At 37.7% G+C, this 15,180-nt stretch overlaps 1 protein-coding gene across 2 annotated transcripts in view; it reads left to right on the top strand.

The window, feature by feature from the left end:
• Positions 1–15,180, top strand: part of SEPSECS (Sep (O-phosphoserine) tRNA:Sec (selenocysteine) tRNA synthase) — a 40,495-nt gene that overhangs the window by 13,764 nt on the left and 11,551 nt on the right. For both annotated transcript variants that reach the window (XM_025386710.1, XM_025386711.1), the window contains 2 exons: positions 1,276–1,405; positions 1,539–1,630. In XM_025386710.1, the coding sequence (XP_025242495.1) occupies positions 1,276–1,405; positions 1,539–1,630 (222 nt within the window). The remainder of the gene's footprint in view (positions 1–1,275; positions 1,406–1,538; positions 1,631–15,180) is intronic.

Below are 15,180 nucleotides of genomic sequence, written 5' to 3'. Positions count from 1 at the left end.
AAATTGAAGCACATTAGACAGAAGGTCATAGACTGTGTTGGACGAGGACCGAACTTACTTTTACATTTCTAGTAGGTAAGTATTCAATTTTTCACCAGAATATTAGATTTTCACTGGAAGTTCATTTGCAATGGAATGAAGTCATCTAAGTTTACAATATTAGGGAGCAGGAGTTATGTAGAAACATTGCTTCTAAACTTGCCAAGAGTATACAAATAAAATTTCCATTAAGTGATGTTAAAAGTAAAACTTTGCATTTCTTTTTTGTTATCTGAGTGCTTAAAATGGTCGTACAGGTAGTAGATTGTGCAAGCATTAAAGAGAGGCACACGTATAATTAACTGTTTGGCAACTCGGATGGCTATAGTCCCTTAGGTTATGGTGGCCACCCTCGAACTTACAGAGGGTGTTTAAAACCACTTAATAGTTACAGAACCCATTGTAGACATTTGTTGTCAAAAAGGAGCCCAGATGAGACGCATGGGATGAATCCATTCTCTTTTTTTTTTGAGATGGAGTCTCGCTCTGTCACCCAGGCTGGAGTGCAGTGGTGAGATCTCGGCTCAGTGCAAGCTCTGCCTCCTGGGTTCATGCCATTCCCTTGCCTCAGCCTCCCAAGTAGCTGGGACTACAGGCGCATGCCACCACGTCTGGCTAATTTTTTGTTTTTTTAGTAGAGATGGGGTTTCACCGTGTTAGTCAGGATGGTGTCGATCTCCTGACCTCATGATCCGCCCGCCTTGGCCTTCCAAAGTGCTGGGATAACAGGCGTGAGCCACTGCGCCCGGCCAAATCCATTCTTTCTTATCAAATTTTAAGGTGTAAAATTTTGTTTCATTAAAGTTCCCACCTGAGCTGATACTGAAACCATGCTTGCCTCACAGAGTTGTTATGAAGATTAAATGATTTATGTGTGAAAGCACGTTGTAAGCTTAAAGTTCCACATATAAACAGCACCATTAAAAATTTTGTTTTAATACTTAAAAACGTTTTCTTGGCACTATTACAAAGAAAATAAAAATAAAAATTTTCAGTTGGTTTTTCTGTGCATTGTTTTAATGGTGTTTATTTTTATTCTAAGAGAGTTGACAAAAATTGTGTATTTTTATGGTGTACAATTTGATGTTTTGATGCATGTATATATCGTGAAATGGTTAAATCAGGCTAATATATTAATTAACTCAAATAGTTATAATTTTTCGTTGTGGTATGTATTTGTTAATAGCAATTGTCTGTTTTCCTAGCAACTAATATGTAATATTATATTGATTCTAGGGGGCTCGAGTTGGTAGAATAGATGCTTTTGTTCAGAGCTTGGACAAAAATTTTATGGTTCCAGTAGGTGGCGCTATAATTGCTGGCTTTAATGATTCCTTCATTCAGGAAATCAGCAAGATGTATCCAGGTAAATAAATAAGTTGCTTTTCAGAAAAAGTAACTAACAAAAATCCATTTGTACATAGGCTACTGTAATAAATCTTAATTTCTACAGCTACCCCCCCCCATCTTCTTAATGTAACTTATCCTTCTTATTTCAGGAAGAGCTTCAGCTTCGCCTTCTTTAGATGTGCTTATTACTTTATTGTCACTTGGATCAAATGGCTATAAAAAGCTACTAAAAGAAAGAAAGGTAAGCTTTCCCTTTATATATCGAATAACATTCTCGACTAGAACCATGCTCCAAATCTTTGGTGTTTCTGCTTATTGGTTTCTTGCATTGGGAGGGAGACATCTAGTATGGTCCGACACTATTTATTCAGATCGATTTATTCAGCTCTGTTATTCAGTTTCCTATTAGTTTTTGTCAGCCTGTCTATCCAGATATTACGAGGAATCTTGGTTAGGTGATTTTACTTTTATTTATTTACTTTTTAGAAACTCCTGCATTAGGGACTCCTATTCAGTAAAATTCAGTTCATTTATCACTTAAAGGTAGAAGCTCTTAAAAGACAAATGGACAAGTCATCTTTTTAGTTTTTGGAAACGTGAAAATTGTTTAGGGGTGAGATGTCAGTCACAGGAGGAAGAACCAGGTCAGAAGTTAGCTCTATCTTTTTATACTAAAATAGTAAATTTATCTTTGTCTTTTTTTTTTTTTTGAGAGGAGTCTTGGGCTGGAGTGCAATGGCACAATCTTGGCTCACTGCAATTTCCGCCTCCTGGGTTCAATCAATTCTCCTGCCTCAGTCTCCCGAGTAGCTGGGATTACAGGCGTGTAATTTTTTGTATTTTTAGTAGAGATTAAAATTGGCCAGGCTGGTCTCCAACTCCTGACCTCGTGATCCATCCGCATCAGCCTCCCAGAGTGCTGGGATTACAGGCATGAGCCACCGCTCCCGGCCTATTTCTTATCACTATCGAATGCTGAACTCATTGGTTATATTGGTTGTGAAAAGAAGTTACATTTATGCTTGAAAACAGAACTTTATCTCCAACAACTAGCTTAATTCAGGACACCTCCAAAAGACAGAGATCGTATAGCTAGGGCAGTCAGTGTTTTATTCATCTTCTATCTGGGAGAGAGTGAATCCTCTGGTGCAGTTTTTAAATCTGATAACTTTCTAGCACTTAATAACAATTGTAGTGCCTTATATTTATAATAGTACTTTATATATTCTAAAGCATTTTCATATGTATTATCTCATAGATCTTCTCATAGCCTTAGGATGAATACATAACAAGTTTAAAAATCTTGTGCTCTGTTTTACCCCGGTCCTCCTTCCCCTACTAATTCATTCCATGGGAAAGTAATTGTTTAATTGTGAGGACATTTCTTAAGATCTATGTGATATAGGAAAAGATGCTCAATGTTATTAGTAATTAGGGAAATGCAAATTTAAAACCACAATGAAATACCACTACACACCTTTTAGAATGGCTAATGTACCGAAATATGCAATAAGATAATGACTTTCAAATGCATTATGCCATGTGAAAGAAGCCAGACTCAAAAGGCTACGTATTGTACAGTTTCATTTATATGCTATCCTGGAAAAGGTAAAAAATATAAGGAAAGAAGAAAGATTAATGGTTGCTAAAGGCTAGGGATTGGGGAGGGAACTTTTTAGGGTGATGAAACGTTTTATGTCACGATAGTGGTAGTGGTTTCCTGACTGTATACATTTGTCAAAATTCATAGAAGTGGGCACCAAAAAAAGAGACACCCCGAATTTTACTATATGTGAATGAATTATACTTCAGGAAGTCTGACAATGAATTTTTATACAATAAGAATAAAACTCTGGTTTTATGAACTCCAAATTGTAATCATTCATGGTCGTAGATTGTTGTAGCCAAGAGAAGACTGTGGCAAATCTTTCAAGGAACCAGATCCATATGTCAGATGACAACTCTCTATAGATGAGGAAAATCTGTTATCTGCTTATATGTGAGTTTAGTTGTTTCAGATGCCAGTGGTTCTTAGCTCTCCTATAACTAGTCATTTCGTCCTGGAAAAGTTTTAAAGATTTTATTTCCCCATTTCATTTGTGAAAGACACAATTGACATCTCAGGCCACTTTTAGTTTTAAAAGACTCTGGAATATTTCTTAAAAGAGTTACTTTCTGGACTTTGGACATAGTAATCATGAGAACTGGCCTGTAATTTAGTAATCCACTCTAAGGCATATTGGTAATATAAATTGGACATTTTGGAAATTTGAGTTTCTCTTTTTAACACAATGGTCTCTTCAGTTTCATGTTACCTCATACCCGTTTTTACCCTCATCAAGCTGTCTTGGCTTTCCTCCCTGCATCTGAATAAGCCCATTTTAAATAGCGGAGTCTAAAGTATGGAAATGCAAAGGTAAAGTTGAATGTGGGATAAGATTCATTGAGTAAATATTTAACTTACTGTGTATTTATTGACCACACGTAATGTGTCAGGCATATAGCTATAGATAGATATAGCAGTCAATACAGTAGATAAAGATACTTGCTCTTGGGGAGCACACATTGCCCATGGGGGAAACCAGCAATAAACAGGCAACATAATACAGAAATTACAAAGTTTGCTTGAAGGTGATAAATGCTATGGAAAAAAAGCAAGATTAAGGAGAATTTGGGATGATAAGGTGGTGGTGGGAACTGATTTTTTTTTTTTTTTTTGAGACGGAGTCTTGCTCTGTCGCCCAGGCTGGAGTGCAGTGGCCGGATCTCAGCTCACTGCAAGCTCCGCCTCCCGGGTTCACGCCATTCTCCTGCCTCAGCCTCCCACATAGCTGGGACTAGAGGCGCCCACCACCTCGCCCGGCTAGTTTTTTGTATTTTTTAGTAGAGACGGGGTTTCACCGGGTTAGCCAGGATGGTCTCGATCTCCTGACCTTGTGATCCGCCCGTCTCGGCCTCCCAAAGTGCTGGGATTACAGGCTTGAGCCACCGCGCCCGGCAGGAACTGATTTTTAAATATAGTGGTTAGGGCAGGCCTCGTTGAGAAGGTGACTGTTTTTTTTTTTTTTTTGAAGACAGAGTCTCACTCTCTCCACCAGGCTGGAGTACAGTGGCGTGATCTTGGCTCACTGCAACCTCTGCCTCCTGTGTTCAAAAGATCCTCCCACCTCAGACTCCTGAGTAGCTGGGATTACAGGCATGTGTCACCATGCCCGGCCAATTTTTATATTTTTAGTAGAGACAGGGTTTTGCCATGTTGGCCAGGCTGGTCTTGAACTCCTGACCTCACGTGATCCACCTGCCTTGGCCTCACAGAGTGCTGGGATTACAGACGTGAGCCTCCATGCCTAGCCCAATACCCTGACATTCAGTGAACTTGAAGTTTGAGGGGAATATACACATATGATGGTGAAGTGCGTTTCAGGCAGAAAGCCAGTATCAGGACTCTAGGCCAGATGTGGACCTTGTGTATCTGAGAAGCAGCAAGGAGGCCATTGTGGCTGCAGCAAAAAGAGCAAGGAGGAGAACTGTGGGAGTTGAGGTCAGGGTGGTAATGAGGATGGGGCTGATCATGTGGGGCCTTTTAGGTCACAGTAAGGTCCGTGCCTCATACTCTGACTGAAATAGGAAACCATTGGAGGTTTGAATTGAGTAGAATGATCTGACATGCTTTGAATGCTCACATTGATTGCTGTTTTGATAATAGATTGGGGGGCAAGGGCAGAAGCTGGATGGATACCTGTTAAGAGCCTTTTATAGTGGTTAAGAAGTGATATTGGCTGGGAGCTAGATGGTGGCAATGGAGGTAGTAAGAAGTGGTTAGAGTCTAGGTTTGTGTTGAAGATTGAGCGAATAGGAGTTCCTGATGGATGGTAGAGAAAAGTAAAGAATAACTCTGAGATTTTTGACCTGAGCAGTTGGAAGGATGGAACAGCCATTAGCTATGATGGGGAAGCTATAGGTTTTGGGGGAAGACTAGGAGTTCAGTTTTGGACAAAATTGAATTTGAATTGACCTTAAGATAGAGTTGCAAAGTGGAGAGTAGGATATACAAGTCTAGGATTGAGAGAGAACTGGGCTGGAAATAAAAATCTGGGAGTTCATTGGCCAAGAGACTAGATGAGATTGCAAGAGAGTAAGTCTAAACAGAAAAGAGGTATAAGGACTGAGCTCTGGGCACTACAGCATTAAGAGGTCTGAGAAAAGCAACCAGCAAAGGAGACTTAGAAGGAACATTCAGTTACGAGGAAGACTAAGAATGGTATCCTAAGTCATCCCTTGGTATCACTCAGATACCAAAATCTGTAGATGCTCAAGTCCCATATATAAAATGGCATAGTATTTTCATATAAATTATGCACATCCTCCTGTATTCCTTAAATCAACTCTAGATTGCTTGTAATACTGAATACAATGTAAATGTTATATAAGTAGTTTTTATACTGTATTGTTTGGGAAGTAATGACGAGAAAAACTGCATATTCAGCACAGATGTAATTTTTTTTTTTTTTTCAAATATTTTCAAACTGTGTATTAAGGAGGAGGGAGCGATTAGCATAGCTAATGGCACTGATAGGTCAAGTAGGGTGAGCATTAAGATTTGACCATTGGTTAGAAAGGTTTCATGTAAAATTCGTTCTTAACATAGTCTTTCCATGCAAGGTTTGTGTTTATATAAATACCATATACGTCCTTATACATTTATATACATATGAAATAATTACACGTAATACTGAGCACTATGTGGAAGGCACTCTTCTAAGTACATTTTTATGTATACATTTAATCCTCAAAATATTCTTACGAGGTGTTGTTATTCTCATTTTCATAGGAAATGGAGATTTGTATGAGGTGAACTGTGGAATATGGACTGAAATCTAGGCAATTGGGTCTCCTGTTCTCTGTCTTAACTTATAAATTCTACTTGCCTTTTTAAATATAGATGATAATCTAGCCTGGTGGCTATGGAGCTGTTTAATGTCCGTAAAGCTCAAGATATGGGTCTACTGATATCTAAAGGAGACGAAAACAGTGAATAAATCTAGCTACTCTGGCCAAAAAACTCAGTTATATTTTAGAGAGGATAATATGTTGTTTGCTTGTGCAGAATCGCTGTCATTGGAGAACTGCTCCTCCCTGACTCCAGGTGGTCCTGTTGAGTCTGTCAATCACAGTGTCCCTTCTTCTTCTTTCATAGGTTGGGCAGATGATCTGGCTAGTCTGGTTCACAGGCATGTGGAGATAGTATCCTTCCAGTAGATTTGATTGATCTTTTAGAGACGGGACCTCTTGCTTTGCAGATAGTAAGCTGTAAGGATATAATCTTACAATTGTCAGCTGCCATATTTCTAGCCATGCCAAGAGAGACTTCTCAACACTAGGGACTATAAGAAGGAAAACAGAATTAAGTCATTTGAGACTCTATCCAGCCATGCCTGCTTGTGGACTGGGCTCTGAGATGAAGCAGTAAATTCCCTTCTCTGTTATAAACATTCTAATGCTGATACTTTTGATTCCTTTTATACCTTAAGCCCTTATATCATTAAGTCCTTCACAGTGTTTCCAACATTCATTTCTTTCCATTTCCACTGCTACCCCTCCCTAATTTAAGTCCTTAACACATCACACCTGATGGTTACAATAATTTACTCACACTTCAACTGTTCCCCCACCTTGGTCTACTCTGTCACATTGTAGAGCAGTGCCAGGTTAATATTCTAAAGACACAACTTTCGGAGGCCGAGGCGGGCAGATCACAAGGTCAAGAGATCAAGACCATCCTGGCCAACATGGTGAAACCCCGTCTTTACTAAAAATATAAAAATTAGCTGGGTGTGGTGGCATACATCCGTAGTCCCAGCTTCTCAGGAGGCTGAGTCATGAGAATCACTTGAACCTGGGAAGCGGAGGTTGCATTGAGCCAAGGTCACGCCACTGCGCTCCAGCCTGACAACAGAGGGAGACTCTATCTCAAAAAAAAAAAAAAAAAAAAAAAAGACACAACTTTCTTCAAGTTCTTTTGCTTTGGTTCTGGTTGCCTACAAGACAAAGTTCAAACTCCTTAGCCTATCATAATCTGATCCTTTATAATCTGATTCCTTTTTTAAAAACAGTATTGGCCCCTGCTCGTTCGTTTATTCATTCAAACAAATATTTATGTGTAGGCCCTAAAGCTAAATCCACAAACAAGATTGACTTAGTCTTTACCTCCACGGAAATTATACTTTGGGGAGGAAATCTAGATATTAAATAGTTACAAATCTGATGAGAATTATGAAAGGAAAGCAGAGTGTATGAGAGCATCTATTACCAAACCCAACTGGGACACCTACCCCAGCTCTGGAAGGATCAGGTAAAATCTCCCTGGAAAAAAGACAGTGCATTTATACATTGACATTCGTGGTGTGGTCCTAAGGTAGTACTGATGGCTAGTACAACCGTAGAACTATGAAAGGGTGTTTTAAACTGAGTCTAGAAAGCCAAGTACTGTGCAGTTATTTGAGAGTTTATGTTTTGAGTCACTTTATAAAATTAGCTTTCCTTTAGGATAGATTCAGATTCATTAGGTCAGAAGGAGGGCTTAGACAACTGTATTTTTAACAAAATTTTCCTAGTGAATTTTGGTGCAGATTCATGTTTGATACCCCTTGTTTTGGGGCACATAGGTCACTTGTATATATAACAGAAACTTGGAGAGGAAACATACAGTGTCATAGCATTTTAACACTTATACATAGGTGGATAATATTTCATGGCATTTGAGATGGAATGCATAAATATCCCAAATATCAAAACTTGGAAATATAGCATTAGTTATCTGTATTTATTTCTGATCTTTTATAGTCTTTTTTTCTTAGATTTTTTTTTCTTTTTTCTTAGCTGCTTTTTGTTTTATATTGAGCACTCCTCAGATTTGGCTAAAATCATACATTTATTTATTTATTTATTTATTTATTTAATTTTTAAGTAGAGATAGGGTCTTGCTATGTTGCCTAGGCTGGTCACGAACTCCTGGACTCAAGCCATTCTCCTGCCTTGGCCTCCCAAAGTGTTGGGATTACAGGCCTAAGTTTATTTTTAAACTAAATAAATGGAATATATTATAACTCTAACAATAAGACCATTATACAAAGTTATAAGTCATTTTAAAAGTACACTTTATTATATAGATGGTAACTTTTAAGATTTAAAAAAAAATTTATTTTAGTTCTGGGGTACATGTACAGGACGTGCAGGTTTGTTACATAGGTAAATGTGTGCCATGGTGGTTTGCTGCCCCTGTCAACCCATCACGTAAGTATTAAGCCCAGCATGCATTAGCTATTTTTTCTGATGCCCTCCCTCTCCCTGCATCCGTCTGACAGGCCCCAGTGTGTAGTGTTCCACTCCTTGTGTTCATGTGTTCTCATTGTTCACCTCCCACTTAGGGTGAGACCACGCAGAATTTGGTTTTCTGTTCCTGCTTTAGTTTTCTAAGGATAGTCTTCCAGCTGCATCCATGTCCCTGCAAAGGACATGATGTCATTTCTTTTTAAGGCTGCATAGTATTCCATGGTGTAGATATGCCACATTTTCTTTATCCAGTCTATCATTGATGAGCATTTGGATTGATTCCATGTCTTTGCTATTGTGAATAGTGCTGCATTGAACATATGTGTGCATATATCTTTATAATAGAATAATTTATATTCCTTTGGATATATATCCTAATGGGATTGCTGGATCGAATGGCGTTTCTGGTTCTAGATCTTTGAGGAATACCCACGCTGTTTTCCACAATGGTTGAACTAATTTACATTTCCACCAACAGTGTAAAAGTGTTCCTATTTCTCTGCAACCTTGCCAGCATCTGTTGTTTCTTGACTTTTTAATAATCACCATTCTGTCTGGCATGAGATGGTATCTTGTGGTTTTGATTTGCATTTCTCTCATGATCAGTGATGTTGAGTTTTTTTTCATATGTTTGTTGGTTTTATGGATGCCTTCTTTTGAGGAGTGTCTGTTCATGTCCTTTACCCACTTTTTAATGGGGTCGTTCGATTTTTTTTCTTGTAAATTTGTTTAAGTTCATTGTAGACTCTGGATATCAGACCTTTGTCAGATGGAAAGTTGCAAAATTTTTTTCCCATTCTGTGGGTTGTTAGTTCACTCTGATGATAGTTTCTTTTGCTGTGCAGTAGCTGTTTAGTTTAATTAAATCACATTTGTCAATGTTTGCTTTTGTGGCAATTGCTTTTGACATTTTCGTCTTGAAATTTTTGCCTGTGCCAATGTCCTGTATGGTATTGCCTAGATTTTCTTCTACTGTTTTTATAATTTGGGGGTTTACATTTAAGTCTTTAATCCATCTTGAGTTAATTTTTGTGTAAGGTGAAAGGAAGGGTTTCAGTTTCAAGTTTCTGCATATGGCTAGCCAGTTTTCCCAGCACCATTTATTAAATAGGGAATCCTTTCCCCATTGCTTGTTTTTGTCAGGTTTGCCAAAGATCAGATGGTTTTAGATGCGTGGTCTTATTTCTGAGTTATCTATTCTGTTTCATTGGCCTATGTGTCTGTTTTTATACCAGTACCATGCTGTTTTGGTTACTGTAGCCTTGTAGCATAGTTTGAAGTTGGGTAGCATGATATATCCAGCTTTGTTCTTTTTGCTTAGGATTGTCTTGGCTATTCGGACTCTTTTTTGGTTCCATATGAATTTTTAAATAGTTTTTTTCTAATTCTGTGAAGAATGTCAATGGTAGTTTGATGGAAATAACATTGACTCTATAAATACTTTGGACAGTGTGGCCGTTTTCATGATAATGGTTCTTCCTATCCGTAGTATGGAATGTTTTTACATTTGTTTGTGTCCTCTCTAATTTCCTTGAGTAGTGGTTTGTAGTTTCCCTTGAAGAGTTCCTTCACTTCCCTAGTTAGCTGTATTCCTAGGTATTTTATTTTCTTTGCAGTAATTGTGAATGGGAGTTCATTCATGATTTGGCTCTCTCTTTGTTTGTTGTTGTATAGAAATGCTTGTGATTTTTGCACATTGATTTTGTATCCTGAGACTTTGCTAAAGTTGCTTATCAGCTTACGAAACTTTTGGGCCGAGACAATGGGGTTTTCTAGATATAGTATCATGTCATCTGCAAACAGAGACAGGTTGACTTCCTCTCTTCCTATTTAAATACTATTTATTTCTTTCCCTTGCCTGATTGCCCTGACCAGATATTCCAATGCTATGTTGAATAGGAGTGGTGAGAGAGGGCATCCTTGTCTTGAGCTGGTTTTCAAGGGGAATGCCTGCGGCTTTTGCCCGTTCAGTATGATATTGGCTGTGGGTTTGTCATAAATGGTTGTTATTATTTTGAGGTATGTTCCTTCAATACCTAATTTATTGAGGGTTTTTAACATGAAGAGATGTTGAATTTTATCAAAGGTATTTTCTGCATCTATTGAGATAATCATGTGGTTTTTGTCTTTAGTTCTGTTTATTTGATGAATTACATTTATTGATTTGCGTATGTTGAACCAGCCTTGCATCCTGGGGATGAAGCCTACTGAGTTGTGGTGGATAAGCATTTTGATATGCTGCTGGATGTGCTCCCGGTTTGCCAGGAATTTATTGAGGATTTTTGCATTGATGTTCATCAGGGATACTGGCATGAAGATTTTTTTTTTTTTTTTTTAATTTCTGCCAGGTTTTGATATCAGGATGATGCTGGCCTCATAAAATGAGTTAAGGAGTCCCTCCTTTTCAATTGTTTGGAATAGTTTCAGAAGAAATGGTACCAGCTTCTCTTTGTACCTCTGGTGGAATTCAGCTGTAAATCCTTCTGGCCCTGGGCTTTCTTTGGTTGGTAGGCTATTAATTACCGCCTCAATTTCAGAACTTGTTGGTCTATTCAGGGACTCAGCTTCTTCCTGGTCAGTCTTAGGAGGATGTATATATACAGGAATTTATCCATTTCTTCTTCATTTTCTAGTTTATTTTCATAGCGGTGTTTATAGTATTCTCTGATGGTTGGTTGTTTTTCTGTGGGTCAGTGGTGATACCCCATTTATCATTTTTTATTGTGTCTATTTGATTCTTCTTTCTTTTCTTATTAGTCTAGCTAACAATCTACCTATTTTTTATTAATTGTTTTTTAAAAACCAGCTCCTGGATTTGTTGATTTTTTTTTTTTTTTAATGGTTTTTCGTGTCTGTCTCCTTCAGTTCCACTGTGATCTTGGTTGTTTCTTGTCTTCTGCTAGCTTTGGGATTTGTTTCCTCTTGGTTCTCTACTTCTTTTAGTTGATGTTAGAATGTCAATTTGGGGTCTTTCTGGCTTTTTGATGTGAGCATTTAGTGCTATAAATTTCCCTCTTAACACTGCTTTAGCTGTATCCCAGAGATTCCAGTATGTTACCTCTTTTTCCTCATTAGTTTCAAAGAACTTCTTTATTTCTGCCTTAATTTCATTATTTACCCAGGAGTCATTCAAGGCAGGTTGTTCAGTTTCAGTAGCATGGTTTTGAGTGAGTTTCTTAACGTTGAGTTATAATTTAGTTGTGCTGTGGTCTGAGAGACTGTTATGATTTCAGTTTTTTTGCATTTGCATAAGGTTGAAACTTTTAAGATTTCTATATGCTGTCATTATAATTCCAAATAAGCATGTTATTTAGTATTTCTTGCTTTTGTTCTTGAATTCGAAACCATAAATAAAAATAATAATATGCAATATTTACTACAATAAACTAATATAAGTCTTGAGTAATTTTGTAGTTAAACTTATTTAATTAGCAAATTAAACTAAGAGTTTGAGTGTATTCTGCTAAAAAATTACTATTATGTGTCTGAAATGAAACTTGGTCCTTAATTATGAGTACTTTGGTAGACTAATGCCCCCCTTGGAATTTGCCATCCATCCCTCTAATCTTAGCATCCCTTACTCGATATATAGTAGATGCTCATCATATGTTTGTTGAATGTATGAACACACACCTGGATCAAATGTTGTATAATCTCATATTTTATATAGAATAAGTATCTTTCTGGAAAATTAATTTTACACACACACACATATTTTTAAAGATATGGGGTGTTCCTATGCTGCCCAGGCTGGACTTGAACTCCTGAGCTCAAGCAGTCCTCCCACCTCAGCCTCCCAAGTAGCTAAGACTATAGGTATGTACCTCTGTGTCCAGTTGCAAATAATATTTTGATACCGATTTCCATTGTGAATTATATGTTCTTTTTTTTTTTGAGCTGGGGTCTCATTCTGTCACCCAGGCTGGAGTGTATTGGCATGATCATGGCTCACTGCAACCTTGTCCTCCCTGGGGTCAGATGATCTTCCCACCTCAGCCTCCTGAGTAACTGGTTTCCACAGGTGCACACCACCTTGCCCATCTAAATTTTTTTTTTTTTTTTTTTTTTTTTTACTTTTTGTAGAGACACAAGATTTTGCCATGTTGCCCAGTTTGGTCTCGAACTCCTGAGCTCAAGCAATCCTCTTGCCTCAGCCTCCCAGAGTGCTGGGATACAGGCGTAAGCTACTGCACCCAGCCTTTTTTTTTTTTTTTTTAAAGGGAATAATCTACTGTATATTTCTATGTTCTTATAGAAACATTTCTCTAAATATTCAACTATATGGATATAGTCGAAAACTTGTGAAAAGGAATGGTGATTACCTGTTGTATATAACAGGCATTGTACTTCCTGCTTAGCAGAAGCACTTTTCTAACCTTAAGATTTTGGAATTGTTGATTTTAGGGATTTTGTCATCTTTTTGAAATTTCTGTTATGTCTTCATTGTTCTGTCTTGTGACATTTAGGTTTTTGACTTTAAGATTTTTGACAACTTGTAGATGATTGATTCCAAAGGCCCATGCATGTGTACATTTTGCTTAGCGTGAGTGAAAATCCACCTCCTTTGAGGATGACCTGCAGGAATTGTAGCTCAGCTAGTGAATGAATCCAGCAGGCAGCTCACTTTCATTGGGACTTTGTTCTTTATTATCACTGGGTAAACACTTTATGGGAGAAATTTTATGTTGGAGTAGTATTCATGAATTGGATGCCTTCATCTCAGATGTCAGGAGGTAATTCTCTTTGTAACATTCAGAACTTTGTTCTTTTCCTTTCATCTAGATATATAGAGTAGAGTAGAATAAACAGGAACAGGACAAGAACAGGATTATAGCTACAGTGTATTATCATGTGTCTGTAGGAGTCGTGCTAGCTAACTGTAGTTTTTTTATCCTGAAAACTCTTTTAGACTAGGGGAAAAATAGGTGGGTGGGGAGCTAACGTTTTTATGAATGTCTCTGCTGTATGCAAGGAACTGTGCTAGATTCATTGTATTTATTATTTCCTGTAATACCCAGAGCAAGTGTGTGAGGTAGGAATTATCCCCATTTTGCAGATAAAATTGAGACCCAGGGGAGTTAAGTATTCGCCCAAGTACCACCAGAATTGCCATTGAAAGCCATTGAAAGCCAGATCTGTGTGATGCTAAAGTCTCTCGGGCTTTCCGTCTTACTACTCTCTTCTCACTACTTCTAGTCACTCATCCATTGTTGAGGGAGTGATCACTTGCTCTGTGCTAGGCATTTGAGCCATAAAGATGGTGATCTTGTGACCCTCCCACTCTATCTAGTGGAGGTATGTAAAACCCCAAAGGCTCTGTAATGTACTAATTGGTTTTATTTAAAATTCTATGTATATAATTTATAAGAGAGAATATCTCTAGGAGTAATTTTCAAAGTATTAAGATACCCATTTGAGAACTCTGTCACTGTAAGTTAAAGTTTGCTTTTTTAATAACTTCATTCAGTAGGCAGGTTTTTCTGTTGAAAAATGTGGATGTCCTCCATAAACCATAATTGCATATGTGTAGCATAAATGTTGTTTTTTTATTGGATTTGTTGCAGAAATAAGGGCCTCTTTTGTTTAAATGGACTTGCTTTTGAACTGTGAAAATTTAATCATGATAGTTTATTGGTTCAGCTCTGGAGAAGCTGAGGCAAAGCTATTTTGCTCCAGCCAGAGCTATTTATATACCATCACTGAGAGTTCTTTTTATATTATTGGTGTTATTGTGTACTAAAAAAAGGAATGTTAGTAGAAAACTTAGGATTTTTTCCATTCTATGTCCTTATTCACCACAATGATATTTTTAGAGGTTATTTCATCTAGCTTTATCTCTTCAGAAAAAGCTTTTTCTTTTTCACAGTAGTGGCAGACAAGAACTCAGCTTGAAGCCATTCCTTCTTAAGCTTTCTTTTTTGAAGGGTGAAAGGATCAGAGAGAGTGGAGCTCTGTGTGTGAATTGAGCCTCTTTGCCCTTATCCCCTTCCTGATCAACACATTTGCTTCATTGAGGGGAGAAATAACCATGAATTTAACCCCTTTTAAAAAAGGGGTTAAAATGTAAGGCTGTATCTTTTAGTTTGTCTATGCAGAAAGAAAGTCTATGGTCTTAGAAGTTTATCCTCACTTTTGTTTCGCTTCTGGAGAAGATCATTATTCCGTTTAGCTTTCCTTTTAGAAGAGTGCTTTGCTGAACAGGGAAGGCAGGTAATCGCTTATTGTTGCAAATATCTGCTAAATTGGATAAGTGGAAGAAGAATAACAGCACTATGGCTGCTCAGTGGCTAGAATTTGTGAGCTAAAAACTGGGGGACAAACTAAGTTTTAAAAGAACGTTATACACTTCAGTGTCCTTATAGCAGAGCTAAGTTTGGAAACACTACTAGATCTGCAGCCCTGTAAGTGGAGTGGTTCAATCTCTGCAGAAGCATCTGATTTCAGGCCTACATATGGGGC

This window comes from Theropithecus gelada, chromosome 5, assembly GCF_003255815.1.
Source record: "Theropithecus gelada isolate Dixy chromosome 5, Tgel_1.0, whole genome shotgun sequence".
NCBI classification, from domain to species: domain Eukaryota; kingdom Metazoa; phylum Chordata; class Mammalia; order Primates; family Cercopithecidae; genus Theropithecus; species Theropithecus gelada.
This window is presented reverse-complemented; position numbering and strand designations above follow the sequence as displayed.